The sequence below is a fragment of the Pangasianodon hypophthalmus genome, chromosome 9 (assembly GCF_027358585.1).
Source record: "Pangasianodon hypophthalmus isolate fPanHyp1 chromosome 9, fPanHyp1.pri, whole genome shotgun sequence".
NCBI lineage: Eukaryota > Metazoa > Chordata > Actinopteri > Siluriformes > Pangasiidae > Pangasianodon > Pangasianodon hypophthalmus.
Window position 1 is genome coordinate 11,804,308 of NC_069718.1, and position 17,134 is coordinate 11,821,441.

At 40.3% G+C, this 17,134-nt stretch overlaps 1 protein-coding gene across 2 annotated transcripts in view; it reads right to left on the reverse strand.

Moving 5' to 3' along the window:
* Positions 1–528: 528 nt before the first annotated feature.
* The window catches only part of LOC113529703 (protein diaphanous homolog 1), a 67,424-nt gene continuing 50,818 nt past the window's right edge, over positions 529–17,134 (reverse strand). For both annotated transcript variants that reach the window (XM_053237206.1, XM_053237205.1), the window contains 4 exons: positions 12,149–12,328; positions 5,559–6,128; positions 804–918; positions 529–638 (listed from right to left, as the gene is read on the reverse strand). In XM_053237206.1, the coding sequence (XP_053093181.1) occupies positions 544–638; positions 804–918; positions 5,559–6,128; positions 12,149–12,328 (960 nt within the window). In that variant the 3' untranslated portion in view covers positions 529–543. The remainder of the gene's footprint in view (positions 639–803; positions 919–5,558; positions 6,129–12,148; positions 12,329–17,134) is intronic.

Consider the following 17,134-nt stretch of genomic DNA (forward strand, 5'->3'; position numbering starts at 1 on the left):
CTCCCTCCAGTCCTGAATATATCCTCTATCTCAGCACCCAACACACCATCCTGAATATATCCTCTATCTCAGCATCCATCCCTCCAGTCCTGAATATATCCTCTATCTCAGCATCCATCCCTCCAGTCCTGAATATATCCTCTATCTCAGCATCCATCCCTCCAGTCCCTAAATATATCCTCTATCTCAGCATCCATCCCTCCATTCCTGAATATATCCTCTATCTCAGCATCCAACACACCATCCTGAATATATCCTGCATCTCAGCCATTTATCACAACATCTATCCCTCCACCCCTGAATCCATCCACCCGTCAGCATCCATCCATTCATCACAGGATCCCTTACTCTATCCCTGAATCTACCCACCTTTCAGCATCCTTCAATTCTTGCAGCTCTACATCTCTTTATCCATCCATCAATTTCATCATTCTGGCATAGACCTATTTATTTCTGCAACCATCCACAAGTTTCAACATACATCCATCTATCCATCCAGCATCCATCCAGCATCCATCCACCCATCACAGAAAAACATTACTCTTACTGCAGCAAGTGCCTCTTGAACACACACACACACACACACACACACACACACACACACACACACACACACACACACCACTTACCTTTTGAGGCTGTGTAGGTGGATCAAGAACATGTGGGAGAGAGAAAGAAACAAACACAAAACATAAATATGATGGTGATAGTCATAGGTCTATTCATTCATGAAGAACACTATGTGAGCATGTTCCAGTAATGTTAGCATGAACACAGTAACACACTGCAGTTACAGCACTCACTCTTGGTCTGGGAGGAGAACGTCAGAGTGAGTCTGGAGAAAAGCTCGTTACTCTCAAAGCGGTCCTCTTTCGATTTCACCCAGAAGCTGCTCTCTGAAAGATCCTCAGCTGCAATCTTCGAAACACAAGAGAAGCAGTCAGTTCATCCATCCATCCATCCATCTGCCCACCCTCCCACTCACTCAAGCCATCGGCATTCACCCATTCACCAAAACCATCCATACCATCCATTCACCCAAATCCATTCATTCATCCATCCACCCAACCCAACCATCTATCCATCCACCTACCTAAAACAACCCATTCCTCTATCCACATAAATTATCCTTTCACCCACATACCCACCCAAACCATTAACCTATTCAAACAAAAATCATATCAAATCAAAATCAATATGTGGGATTACAGCTAACACTAAATTGTCTTTATTAAGAACCTGTCTTAAATGATACAGAAAGTTAAAATATCATGTAATATGCATCATATAGTGTTGAATCCTCAAGTAGCATTACAACATGCATCATATATAAACTCATGCCCTGTTACCCTGCTGCAGAAACAGCAGAGCCTTAGTTCACTAACAATTTACTACAAACACACATAATATATTATAGCAAACAAGATCAGTGCTGTTGTAGTTGCTCTAAAATCCTTTCTTACTGCAGAAATAATAACTACCCTGCCAGCTGCAGCGATTCCCAATTAGGGGTTTAATGGATTATCACGAGTGAATGCTTTATCACCAACGACATGCTATTTTAGCTCGAATGAATTTCCCCTTTCAGAAAGACACAGCGCCCCTGAAACTTGGTCCACGCTACATGAACACAACTTTAAGTCAATTAATCTCTGTTGGCGGCAGGGTGAACAGTCAGAGCTGCTGAAGGCCTCGGAGGAGTGTGTGCTGCTGCTGCACAGGCCACTTTTCAACAGCAATAATACATAGCCTCATGCTAACAATCTCCATCCTAGAAAAATGAATAAGCAAACATAAGAAGCCAGAAATGAGTAGAGAAGGATTAAAGAATGGGAGCAAAGCTGATGGAAGGTGGAAATGGGAGAAGAAAAAGAGGCAGCAGAATGAGTGAGTAAAGAAACCCATTAAAATTGATCCTGATTTTACCCACACAAAGGACCAAAACAGCACAAAAGGTTCAATATAGACAGGGAGGGAATACACCCCATCACCCCAAGATACACCCCATCATTCTCATTTTTTCCCCATCTTTTTTATTCTTCATCATTTCCATCTAACTTCCTCTCATTCACTTATAGTAATTCTTTCTTCATCTGTTTCTTTCTATTCTATTAATCAGCCGCAACACATACATTTCTCCTTTTTTGAGCTCGTACTCGAAAGCTGGATTTAACAAAATTAAATTTGAATAATACTAGTGTAATATAAGAAAAGGTATAATATTAGAAAAATGGACATAAAGAAACAGAAAGAAAAGAGATACTTTAGAAAGGAGGTAGAGTCTTCTCCGATGCTAATTTGAGAGTGTACATTCACGTGCGTTTTAGGGAGTGTGTGATAGCAAAAAGCAGTGGATGAGAGAGAGCAAAAGAAAAAAATTGTTAATTTAAATTACAAAAGAATGATGTCCTTTCTAGCAGCAATTTAATTATCTTTCACAGCCACAGTTAAAAGAAGCAGGCTTATTAAAAAGCAATTTCACTGACATCCTCGTCAAAGAGCTCTCACCACGAGAAGAAAGCAAGAGAGGAAGCGAGAGTGAGAGAGACACACTCATGAACTCAACTGCAGCCATTAAAGAGTAGCTTTAGGCTAATATAGGAGACGGAACCGTTTTGATGTTTTAAGTCCTGTTGGGGACGGATGAGAAGAAACAGAAGAATTAATAGTCACACAAGTAATCCATATGCAGGTAAAATGCTATTAGGCTCCCTGTACTTTGATAACACACACACCCACCCCCACACACACACACACACCCACCCCTCTAGGGGGCCCTAACACACCAAGGTGATGTCAAAGAACAGCTCCTACCAATACAGGAAATGGACTGCTGCTGTCTTATGTTTTCTGGGTAAATCTGTATGTGATAACAGATGGCCAGCTCCTGCATAAATTCTGCCCCTGCATGAAAATAAGGAACTCATTCCAAGAGCTCATAGAAATCTCCATGCTGGGGTGGACAAATCATGACTCCATTAGCTAGCCCACCAGGTAAGTAGAAGCTCCAGTGTGATGCCCAGTCTGATGTTTTGGTTGCCTGGAAACCTAACTTTCGAAATCAGGTCCAATCAATTGAATTTACCACAGGTGGACTCCAGGCAAGTTCTAGTGACATCGCAAGGTAATGAAAGCAAACAGGATGCACCTGAGCTCGATCTGGAGTGCCTTGGCCTAGGGTCTGAATGCTTATGTGCATGAGAGATTTCAGTTTGACTTTTAAATAATTAGCAAAAATTTTTTAACAACTTCTTGTCGCTTTATGATTATGGGTTACTGTGTGTAGACTGATGACCAAAAAAAAAGTCAGTTTAATCAATTTTTCATTTCTGATGAGAAATAGCAATAGGCAAAATGTATAGCTTCTAAAGCTAATTAATTGATTAATGATTAATGACGTGACTTGTGGCCAAGTATGGTGACCCATACTCGGAATTTGTGCTCTGCATTTAACCCATCCAAGTGCACACACACAGTAGTGAACACACACCCAGAGCAGCGGACAGCCTTTTTTGCTGCGGCGCAGATTAGCAGGGGGTTCGGTGCCTTGCTCAAGGGTCTCACCTCAGTCGTGGTATTGAGGGTGGGAGAGAGCGCTGGTCATTCACTCCCCCCACACCTACAATCCCTGCCGGACCTGAGACTCGAACCCACGACCTTCAGGTTCACCTTTGGATTACAAGTCCGACTCTCTATCCATTAGGCCACAACTGGCAACAACTACTAATACAAAGCCTAATGCGTAACACACGAATCAAACAAAATTGGTTTGATTTGTGTGTTACGCATTAGGCTTTGTATTAGCCTCATTGGCAGATTAGCAGTTAAATAACTACGTACTTTCTATTTTGTATATTCGATTTTTGTGTGTCAAACAGTAAATAGGAGCTAACTGCGTATAAGTATAAAGTAAAGTTGCAAGTGCAGAAGTAAAGAAACGTTAGACCACACGACCATAGAATTGGTCCAAAAAATCTTTTGAGCCAATCATTTGGATTTGTTGCTTCACCGTGTAATAACCAATCTGAGAAAATCTCAAATCAAATGTCGCTTTGTCATTCGCTGGCGTGGCAGAAATTGCAGCCCCGTATCACAAACATACATAGAAAATGAATGGTCATCTCTCATGTTGTCGCTTGCCAATGTTAACATATTATTAAGAGCACATGAATATCCAGAAAGAGGACATCTGTATAGCCTCTCCTAATAAGGTTCCTTAGCACACTGTTTCCTCCAGCACGTTGTGTTTGTGACCTTGAAGTAAAGTCACTGTTAGCAAATGTTCTGGCTATGAGCTGTGATGTTTTCTCCTCACATCATTTGTAAAGGATATAATTCGAGTCTGGCTAGCGTCTTTACTTTCTCTCAACATGTGCAGCGGACAGTGGGAATCAGAGTAGTGCACGCTACAGTTATAGCGTCAAGGTACGCACAGTATATTGCATCACCATTATGTTCAATTTGTTTAAATACATATCAGAAATAAAGAGTCAGCAGAAAGTAGGGTTTATGTTGAAACTTCTTGTCTGTGGGGCAACTATGAATTAAAAGGGGGGAAAAAAATCCAGTATCGCAGAAAAAAAGCCTTTGTCCTCAATTTTATAATATTGCACTGATGTCTAGATAGTAAGTAACTTATCCATATCAGAATAGGAGTGTGTAATGGCGTAATATTTTGGGGGCAGGCTCTCAAGGGGTGTTACGTCTCAATTCCTACTTTTCAAACTCGACTTTTTAAGAGTGATCCAATTAACAAACAATTATTTATGTTGTGATGCATCTCAATTTCTTAATTCTATATTAAGAACATTAAGCCTACATTACCCTTTTTTCCCCCCAGTATGACTTCTTGCTGCTTTTAAAACACATCATTTTCAAAGTCTAATTATTATATTTTGTAAATGAATGCAATTAATGCATCTTTTAGGGGGAAAGATCCCTAAAGCTACTGAGTGGTTTGGGCAGAGCCAAGAGAACTAGCACTTTCAGAGCTCTGCCATTTCATTACAAAATATAGCAGCAAAAGTACAGCAGATAAGCAGAAAATGCAAGATTTTGAGTAGATGAGCATATGGTTAGAAATGTTGAGACATTTAGAGCAGTGGTTCTCCAAGTGGAGTCTGGAGAGTGCCTGGGGTCTGTGAATCAAAACCAAGGCGTCCCTGAGAAAAATGTTCTAAGTTGTGGAAAACATTCTGTGAGTGGAAGGTTCAGGAATAAAAAGCTTGATGATGCCAGATTCTCATTATACATGTTTGAATAATGAGCCTAATATTCAAATAGTTGGATTTTATTATATCTGTACTGAGAGAGTCTGTAGAATTTATTTTATATTGAAAACTTTGAGAACCCTTGCTCTAGAGTGTTTTTCTTTCTGTTTTAATTTCCTGCACGGTTTTACGAGGCTGAACAGCTAATCAGAGATTCAGCATACTCAGTGAGCGCTAACAAGTTCTGATCAGTGCCATCAACGCGAGTCATGCTGCAAAATCAGCCAGCTGGGTGTATAAGAGCTCTAACACCAGACCACCAACCACAACCCCACCCCTCAAACTCACCTTACTCCAGTTGGCCCGCTTAAGCTGCACCTCTGGTTTGTACTCTTTCTTAGGCTCCAGGCCAAACGGTAGTTGTGGTACTGGAGCAGCCCAGGTTCCAAACCCTCCCGGCGGTGGTGGAGGCATCCCAGGCATTGGAGGAGGGGGTGGCATTCCTGGAATTCCTGGAGGTGGAGGCGGAGGTGGGGGCATACCAGGAGCACCAGGTAATGGAGGTGGTGGAGGGGGCATCATACCTGCTTGCCCAGGTAGAGGTGGAGGTGGTGGGGGTCCCGGCATGCCTGGCATGGGAGGGGGAGGTGGTGGAGGAGGCATGCCTGCTTGGCCAGGCAGAGGTGGTGGTGGTGGAAGAGGCATGCCTGTTTGGCCAGGCAGAGGTGGTGGTGGTGGTGGTGGTGGTGGTGGAGGAGACGTGCCTGTTTGGCCAGGCAGAGGTGGAGGTAGTGATGGAGGTGTGTGGGGCAATGAAGCTGGTGCTGATGGGTCAATGGCAGTTGATGCTTTCATGGGCACAGGCACTGTGACAATTTTCTCCTTGGCCTCCTGAAGATCCTTAGACATTTTTTCGATCTGAAAGAGGGAGAGAGGGGGAGAGAGAGACAAATAGATATTGATGATCCTTCTCATTAGGATTGCACAATTAAATGCATTTAGGTTTTTTTTTTTTTTTTGCCTTCCTCGATTAATTAAAAAAATTTGGCTGTGATATCAGCACTCAGGTAAAGGTCACTTGTTTGTTTGTTTTTTTTTTTTTCATTGACTCTGGTGCATTAAATCACAAGCTCCCCAATGATGTATTTAATATTCCAAAGATGTTAATACACAATTGATTTGACTAAGGAGCATTCATTATAACACAAAGATTTATGAATATGTAAGAAATATGTAGTTTACTGATAAATATAAATATTGGCTTAGAATGCAGAATGAGGAGACACTTATTTTAAACCAATTTGAAAAGGTAAAATGATAAAATACAGTAAAACTATCGTGTTCCTAAACAGAATAACTGTGTAGTAAAAAAAAAAAAAAAAAAAAAACTTGGTTTTAATTCTGAGCAAATTATTGTTATTATGGTTAATAATTGAGTCCTTATGTACAGTCATTATGTACTTACAGTATGTAAATTTAAGAATAACAAAACAGGTCAGCAAAATAGAAACTTGATAGCAATATTGTCTATCTTCTTTCTCATACTAATGACACATCAGTCATTGCATAATTAGCCAGTTCTTTGCCACTGATCCTCCCTGTCTAATTTTAGATCTAACTGTAATGCCACAGTCGGAGGCACAGACAAAAAAAAAATTAGTGCATATTCTTCGAAGTTCCACATAGTTCCAAATATAGCTCAAGGTCAAAATGGAGTTGACGCAAATTACTAAGTGATATGGATTACACAGTCGTACTGTTGTCAGGCGAAGTTCTCTCAAAGAAGCAGAGTTTACTCAAGCCCCTGGGACAAATAATGAGGTTAGACAGGGATAGAGGGAGAAAAGGAGAGGCAGCAGATGTAGAAAGGTCATAGCTGAAATTGAAGAGAGATGAGCAGAGTATAAATCCATGTCTAATTAAAATGATCATTTAATTATCCAGAACTCGACACAGCTCATTAAAAATGACCAGTGTGCTAATTTCACATCAGGGAAAGAGAAAACCTGATGGAAAAGAGGAAGAAGTGCAAGACAGTAGAGTCAGACATTTCTCGCTCCGATTAGCTGGGGTGTGCCAGGATTTGAAGTGCAACAATTCCACTGATGCTGCAAAACCCGAAGTTGGTCACAAAGAGTGCGTGTTGGTGTGTGTGCGGGTGTGTGATGTGACAATGACAACGTTTCTGACGGTTGTTTATCTGTTCCACATTAAAAGCAGGTTGAGGTGACAAGCTGTGTTTAGCTCAGCAAGTCTCTCTCTCGCTCCGTCTGGCTCTTTCACATCCGTCTGTGTTTTGTCTATACGCGTCTCCTCCTCCGCCTTTCTCCTCTCATCCACTCCAACTTCTTTACTTTTGCTGACTCTTGCTTTTCTCCTATCCCCATCAACTATAATTATGCCTTTAACTCATACATTCACTGCTTGGAGTGTACTGTCTGTGGGTTTCCCCTGTCAACAGGCAGGTTTCCATGGAGATGCCAGAACTCTCTGAGGAAGTTCGGGAACAGAGCTCCAGAGTTTTAAAAGCAAGAACTACAAACTTCAAGGATTAGTTCCTGGTCTGAATTTTCACCACACTGCAGGAATCATCATTACTGTGTAAAATAAGTAAGGAGTAAAACATTTGAGGGCATGCTGTTACAGGAAAATCATCAACAACAAAGTGGTGGGATATGGTCTGATGCAAAGCAGAGTTACTGGTACTACCCTGAAGTTGATTACTTTCCATAAACAGCACATCCTGAAGTGCTTTAGTCCTCTTACATTAGGGCAATTTCCCAACTATTACAATTTTTTATTTATTAATGAACGACATATCTACCTTTTTAGTTGTGCATAGTTTTATGTTGTGGAACATCCACAAAACAATTTATTTCATGTCATCACTTATGTTACAGCAGCTATAAACAGTCACTCCCTCACCGGGCTCTCTTTACTGCTCTTGACATGTTACCAAGAAACCATGACATGAATCACTCGTTATTACAGAAGCGAAAACATTTCAGACCAACATAAATTATACACCGATCAGCCAGAACATTATGACCACCTGCCTAATATTGTGTTCATCCCTCTTTTGCTGCCAAAACAGCCCTGACCCGTCGAAGCATGGACTCCACTAGATCCCTGAAGGTGTGCTGTGGTATCTGGCACAAAGACGTTAACAGCAAATGCTTTAAGTCCTGTAAGTTGCAAGGTGGGGCCTCCATGGATCGGACTTGATGGCCAGTACACCCCACAGATGTTCGATTGGATTGAGATCTGGGGAATTTGGAGGCCACCTTGAACTCTTTGTCATGTTCCTCAAACCATTCCTGAATAATTTTTACAGTGTGGCAGGGCGCATTATCCTGCCGAAAGAGGTCACTTCCATTAGGAAATACCGTTGCCATGAAGGGGTGTACCTGCTCTGCAACAATGTTTAGGCAGGTGGTATGTGTCAAAATAGCATCCACATGAATGACAGGACCCAAAGTTTCCCAGCAGAACATTGCCCAGAGCATCACACTGCCTCCGCCAGCTTGCGTTCTTCCCTTAGTGCATGCTGGTGCCATCTCTTCTGCAGGTAAACGATGCAAACGCACCCGGCCATCCACATGATGTAAAAGAAAATGTGATTTATCGGACCAGGCCACCTTCTTCCATTGCTCCGTGGTCCAGTTCTGATGCTCACCTGTCCATTGTAGGCACTTTTGGCAGTGGACAGGGGTCAGCATGGGCACTCTGACAGGTCTGTGGCTATGCAGCCCCATACGCAGCAAGCTGCGATGCACTGTGTGTTCTGACGCCTTTCTATCATAGCCAGCTTTACCTTTTCAGCATTTTGTGCTACAATAGCTCTTCTGTGGGATCAGACCAGACGGACTAGCCTTCAATCCCCACGCGCATCAGTGAGCCTTGGGCGCCCATGACCCTGACTCTAGTTCACCAGTTGTTCTTCCTTGGACCACTTTTGGTAGGTACTAACCACTGCATACCGGGAACACCACACAAGGCCTGCCGTTTTAAAGATGCTCTGACCCAGTCATCTAGCCATCACAATTTGGCCCTTGTCAAAGACTCTCTAATCCTTACGCTTGCCCATTTTTCCTGTTTCCAACACAACAACTTCGAGAAACGACTGGTCACTTGCTGCCTAATATATCTCAACCCTTGACAGGTGCTATTGTAAAGAGATAATCAGTATTATTCACTTCACCTGTCAGTGGTCATAATGTTATGGCTGATTGGTGTAAACCTGTGATTTAAAGTACTACTAGCACTACTAACAGAGCTGCTTTTATAGAAGATTAATCAACACCTTTGTCCTGACACAATTCTACTGTCATGTCTCCTCTCACTCTCCAGGTCTACCTGATTCATCCTGATCATTCTTCTGGTGGGAGCTTTCACTGCTGTTCTGGATAGTTTCATATGGATACTCTAAAAGATTCACACTTTCCAAATATCAGTTTACAGGCAGGTCTTACCCTTTCTTTAGTGGATAATCTCACCTGTATCCTGTAGACTTGTACCCAAGAACTGCTGCTGTAATCATAGAGACTATGATGCCCATACTGAACAATAAATCTCCATCAACAGCACGGTGGTATAACAAATGTTACACAAATTAGGTGACTAAAACATAATTCTAGCAACACAGCAAACATGGAGGTTGAACTTGAACTTGGGCTGTTTAAACCAGCTGCCCGGGACAGAAGGTTCAATTTCACACTTTGCGTTTATTTCTGTCCTTGCACAAGCATACAGTAATATAGTTTCAGTACATTCAATCTCTGGTAAGCTGCTTACCCTGGAGCAGGAATTAAAACGGTTTCTAAAAGTACAGCCAGGAAACTAAAATAGGTGCTAGTTCCTGGTTCCCCTTTTCCATGCCCACTTCATTATTTCACATGTTTTTCAAGCACTCAGTTCTTCGACTCGGGTAGAAACACACCTAATGTTCCTAAAATAGATCTTGGGCTGCAGAAAAGGCTCTCATTATACGTCATTGGAGCTCTACTCATCGATTACTATGACACTCGTTCTGTTTTCCCGTCCATTTTCTATCTTTCAGTTATTTTCACTTATAACCTAATCACAAAAGTGCTTCACATATTCTTCTCACATACGTCCAGTGTTTTTAAGGCAATAAATCAATCCTGTGCATGCCCTTTCCTACGATGCACCCTGTCTTCTTTAAGAACAAAAATCAATACGTACAAGTCCCATTACTGTACCAGGCATTTTATTTTTTATAAAGCCTGCACTGCCTCTGAAACAGCACTTCTGAGATCCCTACTGCTGAGGTCTATTTAAGTTAGCGTTGCCATGGTTCAGTGCTGTGTTGTTTCCGGAGCTGAATCCTTTGCTGTAGTCATGATCTCATCCAATCTGTCAGGCCTGGAAAATATTTAAGTGTGTATATATGTGTGTATATATATGTGTGTGTGTATATATATATATGTATATATATGTGTACATATATATATATACATATATATATATATATATATACATATATGTGTGTGTGTATCTTTTGTTTGTCTAATCACTGCCACCATTCAATGCTACATTGATAAATATGATATAATTATCATTATTAGCCAATTATAAAAATATAGCATATAAAGAAGTCTTACAGACATTTAATGAAATTTTATAAATACGCTTTCTAAAATAATCAAATGAAACCTTTTTATGTATAAAATAATTACTATATTAAGCAGTAAACCATAGAAAAAAATAACAAAAACATTAAATAAAATCAGTATTTGCTTTTTCAATTAAAACTGCATAAAATTACAATAAATACAAAAGCATAACAGGTATACTGTCATACAGTTTCCTAAAGAAATCAGCTAGTATATTCAAACTTTTTGGAGAACAGTTCTTTTCCCTCTGTGGGTAAGGTCCTAGACAGCCTTGATAATGATGTTTATGAGAATGTGGTATATTACTGAATATGGTGCATTATTTACCAAAATAAAAAAAAATCTTAATTTAATTAGACAGACAGTTAAACAATTGATAGAGGAATAAATAAATTAAGATCCTGATCTTGATACACTACTGTAGCTCTTCTTGCCGACTGTACTTGTCCGATTCATCCTGGTGCTCTACATCTGCTTGTAGCGTCTACGTTTGTGATTCATCATCTGCTGTTGAAGATGATCCTACATGAACCAAGTTTATGCTCAAGTGTCACCCTAGCCTCACTGGTATAATTTCAGCTGTACACTGTAGATGTGTAACGAAGAACTGGAATCAAGAAGACAATGATCCTCATACTAAACAACATTTCAACAGGCTGAGTACTGTTTGAATTTAGAGTACACAACTGTGGAAAAGTAATGAGTTATAATCTCACTATCTGGTGTCACCCAGAAGAGGATAGGCTTCTCTCAAGCTTTCGTCCTCATGTTCCTAACTTTACTGTTAATACACAAAGTTTAATTGATTTTTTTTTTCCCTATCGACATACTAATGAATTATACATAAAACAGTCATGTAAGACAAAATGTATATACAAAATATACAGCTTTTGTGCTCAGTGTGTGCCGTCAGCTGTCTGGACCTAGAAAGGGTCAATTTTCTGGTAATTGAACAGAGCTGCTTTCATGTCTGTGGATTAGTTTCTGTTTTTATCTCGGATCAAAGCCAAGACTCAGGCTTGAATGACTTTAAAGAATGGCTCATTATTCGGGTTTATTTCAGACTGTGTTAGAATATTGACATTTTGATATTCAGAAATGAAGCATTGACTATTGTATGGATTGAGCTTGAAAATGATGATTATTGATAAGATAATGAAAGCTAGAACAAAACTGTTGACATAATATCAGCATGCTATAGTTGGTGGTGTGGTTCAGCGTACAGTTGAACCGGTTGAATACTGTGGCATGTTAATTCCGCAAAGGCTCCACATGAGATGTGAATTTGATGTGATTTAGTACCTGTTCTTTGAGTTGGCCGATTTCTCCACGCAGCCCTTGGTTCTCTTTCTCTTTGTCCATTTTCTCATTTCCAAGAGCTTCTTTTTCATCACTGAGCTCTTGGACTTTCTGTTCATAATCACCCTCCATCTTCTTAAACTCCACCTGCAGCTCATGGCGTGCAGTCAACTCTGCATCCAGCTACAACACAAACACACAATCTGAGTCAGTTTAAGAATCTTCTTGTCAGAATTTATCGCAGTAGATCACAGTACTGCATCCAGGCAGTTCTCGACCATATGGCTGCATGCATGCTAGAATACACCAGGCTCAACAAACCATGTTGAAAAGCACTGAATACGGACTGTAGTCACAGGGAACATGAAGTGTCTGCTGGAATTCACAGCACCCACGACGTGGGTCAGCAGCAACTTGATGCATCTGACAAGCTACGTGTTCATGCTGCATCTGTCTGCCATCGCAGCCATGAAATATGAAACTGAGCAGACAGAATAATGTGGGAAGCAGTGAAGCTTCCAGGCCTTTTTTACCTCCTGTCACAGCGTTTTACCAAACTCCACTGCTGTATCCCACCATTGTGGAGATTGAGCAGTTTGATAAATTACTGCTTTCACTCAGAGATGCTAACTAAAGGAGGAAAAAAAAGGCAGTTTTAAACACATTAAGCATTGGCCTTGGCAAAATTACTCAATCAAAAAGTTTGCTAATACTGTTGAATTTCTGTATTGACAATCTGTGTGTCGAACCAAGAAAGTAAAGTATTTTCTTAGGTGATTTTCTCAGCTGACTCCCACCTTGTTCCATCCACTGACTGATCTGTATATTGCCTGTTGACATGGCAGAGTGTTTACTCAAACCAGTAACATTAAGCATTTTTTTTTTTTTTTTTAACCAATTCATTGCAGTCAGTGAAAACCTGATGGACTGGATGACCATTAGAGAAAATAAATATGGCTGTGTATCACTAATCTGATAAAGACCATGTGGAACATACTGATAAATATATACAGCCTACTAACACTAAAATCTCATTCCAACTGCATGGTGGAGGAGATATATTCATCTGAGACTAATTTGCTGCCTCTGGACCTGGACAACTTGCAATTACTGAGCAATGAATTCTGATTTGTATCAGGAACTCCTTAAACATACTGTCAGTGTATTTATGTATGAAAGAGGCTTGTAAAGTGTCAGTGATGCAAAACATTAATAACATATATGAAATCTGCTCATTTAGAATAGCCTGGTCAAAATTCTGTCCTCAATCCCATTGAGATGCTGTAGTGTGATCTGTTTCATTTGGAATTTCTTCCTTGAATAGTTTTGTATAGAGGAATAAGCTGATCCCTGCTAACCACTGTGCTCTGCTGATCAGCAGCTGCACAACACACATGGTTGAGGTTCACAGTAAAGATGGTTCCATTAAAAATAAGAAATACTTTTTCCATCAGTGACCATGGCATAAACCACCTGTTACAAGTGCTCAAGTAAGACGGTCTATTCTCTGTTATGACTGGCTTTTACTGTGAATCTTTCTATTACGCTGCAAGATATTCCAGGAACTACAGCTACACGTGAATGACTCGAACTTTAGGCTAACTAAAAGAGGAGTCTTTTGTGCATTGCTCCCCGAAATATTAGGCCCATAGTATAGTTTCTATACACAGTATACAAGCGCTTTGAACTTTCCTCGCTGCAAGGCTGGAGTGGTGCTACATCATTGAGACACATTAACTGTAGATTCATGTATCTTCATTTAAGACAAAAAAAAAAAAAAAAAATGTTTAGGACCACTCCAAACCACTAGCTGAATGTAAGCTGGGGCCTCATCTCTCACTGCTGACTGTATTTCTCTGGACAAGTTGTGCTAAATACTTCAGGACTGAGGAATGGTAAGAATGAAAATCAGTGTAAAAAGTATGCCACTTCTGGCCATGTCACATACAGCAGTTGTGCATTGAAGACAGAGGCAAATGGGGTCAACAGTGAATTTGAATGACTTTTAAACACAGTGGCAAAGCATAAACTCAAGCCTGTGAGGAACCCCTAAGGTAGTGCTCCTTTCTGAAAAGCAACACTATTCTCTCCATAAGAAAGAAAAATATCTGAAGGCAGTCTTGGAGGAGATTCTCAAACAACACAAAAATAAAAAGTGTTGCATGCACTGGTAGATCTAAAATGTCATGAACATGCTTTTGGACTCAATCAGGGGATGTCAAGTGGGGAACCATGGTCCAGCAAATATTTCAGTGAATCAAAGTGGGCACGTGCAAAAATCTTTTAACAGAACTGATCAACATATGAAAGGCCATCCCGGCTTTGTAGCAGATCCACTACTGCGGCCAATCACATGGATTTATGTAATTTAATACGTAAATTAGCTCATAGAGGAAGAAAAGAATTTCCTTGATTTTTTTTATTTAATTTCCTCTCTGGTCTGATTAGTGAAGTGAAGACATGGCTAGTTAAATGAAAAGTTGAAGGCGAAAACTGATTGTTTACAGATGACTGGATGGAGAAGTATGTGTTTAAAGCACCACTTTGAAACCAAACATATCCAATTCATACTGTCCTACGTATATCATCAATGGTTAAGCATTAAAAGGTGACTGTTGTCGCCATTCAGCCACATTAGCTGCTTATCCGGATCTTTACAAACAAGGAATTTTATGTACCTGGAACTTCATAAATTTTAGCTGAATACCTTTAGGCAAAATGGTCCTACAGACAACATAATTACTCATCTTACTTCTTGCTCTAATGTGTTTCCTCACTGTGTCCACTGATCTCTTATCATCTCTGGTGTATGTGGTAGAAGATTCTATGCAAATATGATGTTTGACTTGCGTGCTCATATCCCCTGTCCAAATCCTTTGCACTCAAAATGACGGAGCTGAGTGAATGCATACAAAAGAATGAGCTTGTCTTGTGATGTGTATTCTGTGCAGTGTGACTGACTCCAGTAGTGCATGTGAAGAGAATTTTAGATATTTGTTATGAGTTCTGAGGAAGAAGACATTTCTGAGATCATGTTTTAGCAGCCTCCAAAATTGTCTGTGACCTCTGCTTGATAACGTCATCAAGCAGAGGTCACAGAAAAGAAGGAGGCTGATTAAATCCCTCTTCCACTGACAAGGTTTCAGTGCTGCTTCAGGGAACCAGCAAATTGTTGGTAAGAACGGCTTTGAGAACTTTATCCAACACAATCTATACACGGCACAAAGATGTCACTATAGAGAACACTTACGAGCATAACAACTAACAATTTTTACTGCTTTTAGCTATTTGCTCTGAACCTTTGTTCACAATAGCAAGTGGCAAAGCAAGAGGCAACCATTCATTTTCTATGTACGTGCACGACACTAAGCCGTGTTTTCAGCATGACAAGTGACATTTACATTGAGCTTTTCATTCAATTTTATTCAATTATATGCAAATTAGATATGATGCAAAGTAAAGAAACAAACCAAAACGACTGGCTCAACTGAATCCTATAGCACACAGGATCTGACATTTCTTCTGTTCCCCACTCATAGCTTTATTTCCTATTTACTGTCTGGCAAGCAAAAATGGAAGAATAAACGTGGTTTCATCTTGTCTTATAGAACCTCTTATTAAATGTGCATTGAGACATTACAAGGTTAAAATAAAGCTTGGAAGGAAGTAGCAGAGATTGCTGGTGCCTCTGGTCAGACTGCATAGCTAGTAGAGTTAGTTTGCTTTGCTAAGCTGCCAACAAAGCTTGTATGAAGCCTATCATTTAACATGTAATCAAACAAATAAATTTTTTAAAAAATTGACTTGTAACTATATAACTTGTTAGCTATAGACTATACATTTTGGTTACTAATGTGTCTCAGTATAACTTAAAAAATTGCTGGAAAGTGCACACACAAGTGACAACACTAGTGCTTGCTACACACCCACAAATGACAAGCGATTTGTCACTGCAGCTGTTAAGAGGACATTTTAAAAACACCGGAAATGCTTCCTGTTTATTTAATTCAATGCAACTTCCTGTAAAAAGTTTCTTCTTTCGCTAACAATGGTTCATGTTTTCAATACTTTTTTTCACATCTTATAATAATAAAGTGGTCATGGAATTATCTCAATCATTGAATGACTATGTTTCCAAAGCCCTGATGTCAATGGTTCTGCTTTCCAGAAAACTAGCATCTTGGTGCTGGAACCAAACCAAATTTTCTAACCCGACAACCATCTATTTTGTTAGGGAAATAGCAGGACCAGATTATCCTCCAAGTTTGCCCTGGATTTGGAACAAAGCACCATCACTTTGTCAGTGGAAAATGGCTATTACTGATGCCAGAATGAGAATTTTTGAAAAGAGGACCTGCATATTTTGTTCAATGCAGAGTTCCTGTGACTTTTTGTATTTATTTCAGATTTTTTTTTCCCCTCCCTCTCTCTCATTCACTCTCACACCCATACAGAGAGATAGAAAGGCATCAACAATTTCTGGGGACACTGACAAGAATGTGTTTGCAAGCCAGACATGTAATTATGTGGCATCAGTGGAAACTGAAGGGTTCACACATTCACACACACAACACACACATACACGCTGTCTCTCTACATGTGCTGGTAATGAGGGTCTGTTTCTCTCCTCTCCTCCTTTGCTACGCAGCTATTATTCTAAATTAGACAGGGAGGAACAAGGAAGAGAGGCAGAGAAAGAGTAAACACTTGTCTGACAGCCTCCTGATAGGGGTCAGCCTCCACACACACTTACAAATTGGACAGAGGGCATCTCCTTATGCCCTGATTTTGGGCACTGACGGGAAAATTGCAGTATATGAAATTGCTCTCAAACACACACACACACACACACACACACACATATATACACACACACACACAGGGATAATTGTGGAGTGTGTGAGAGAGAGAGTCTTGCTGGGAGGGATTAGGAGAAAGCCTGTCAAAGAGGAGGAAGAGGAAATCTCCTGTCTGCTCCCATCTCCTCTC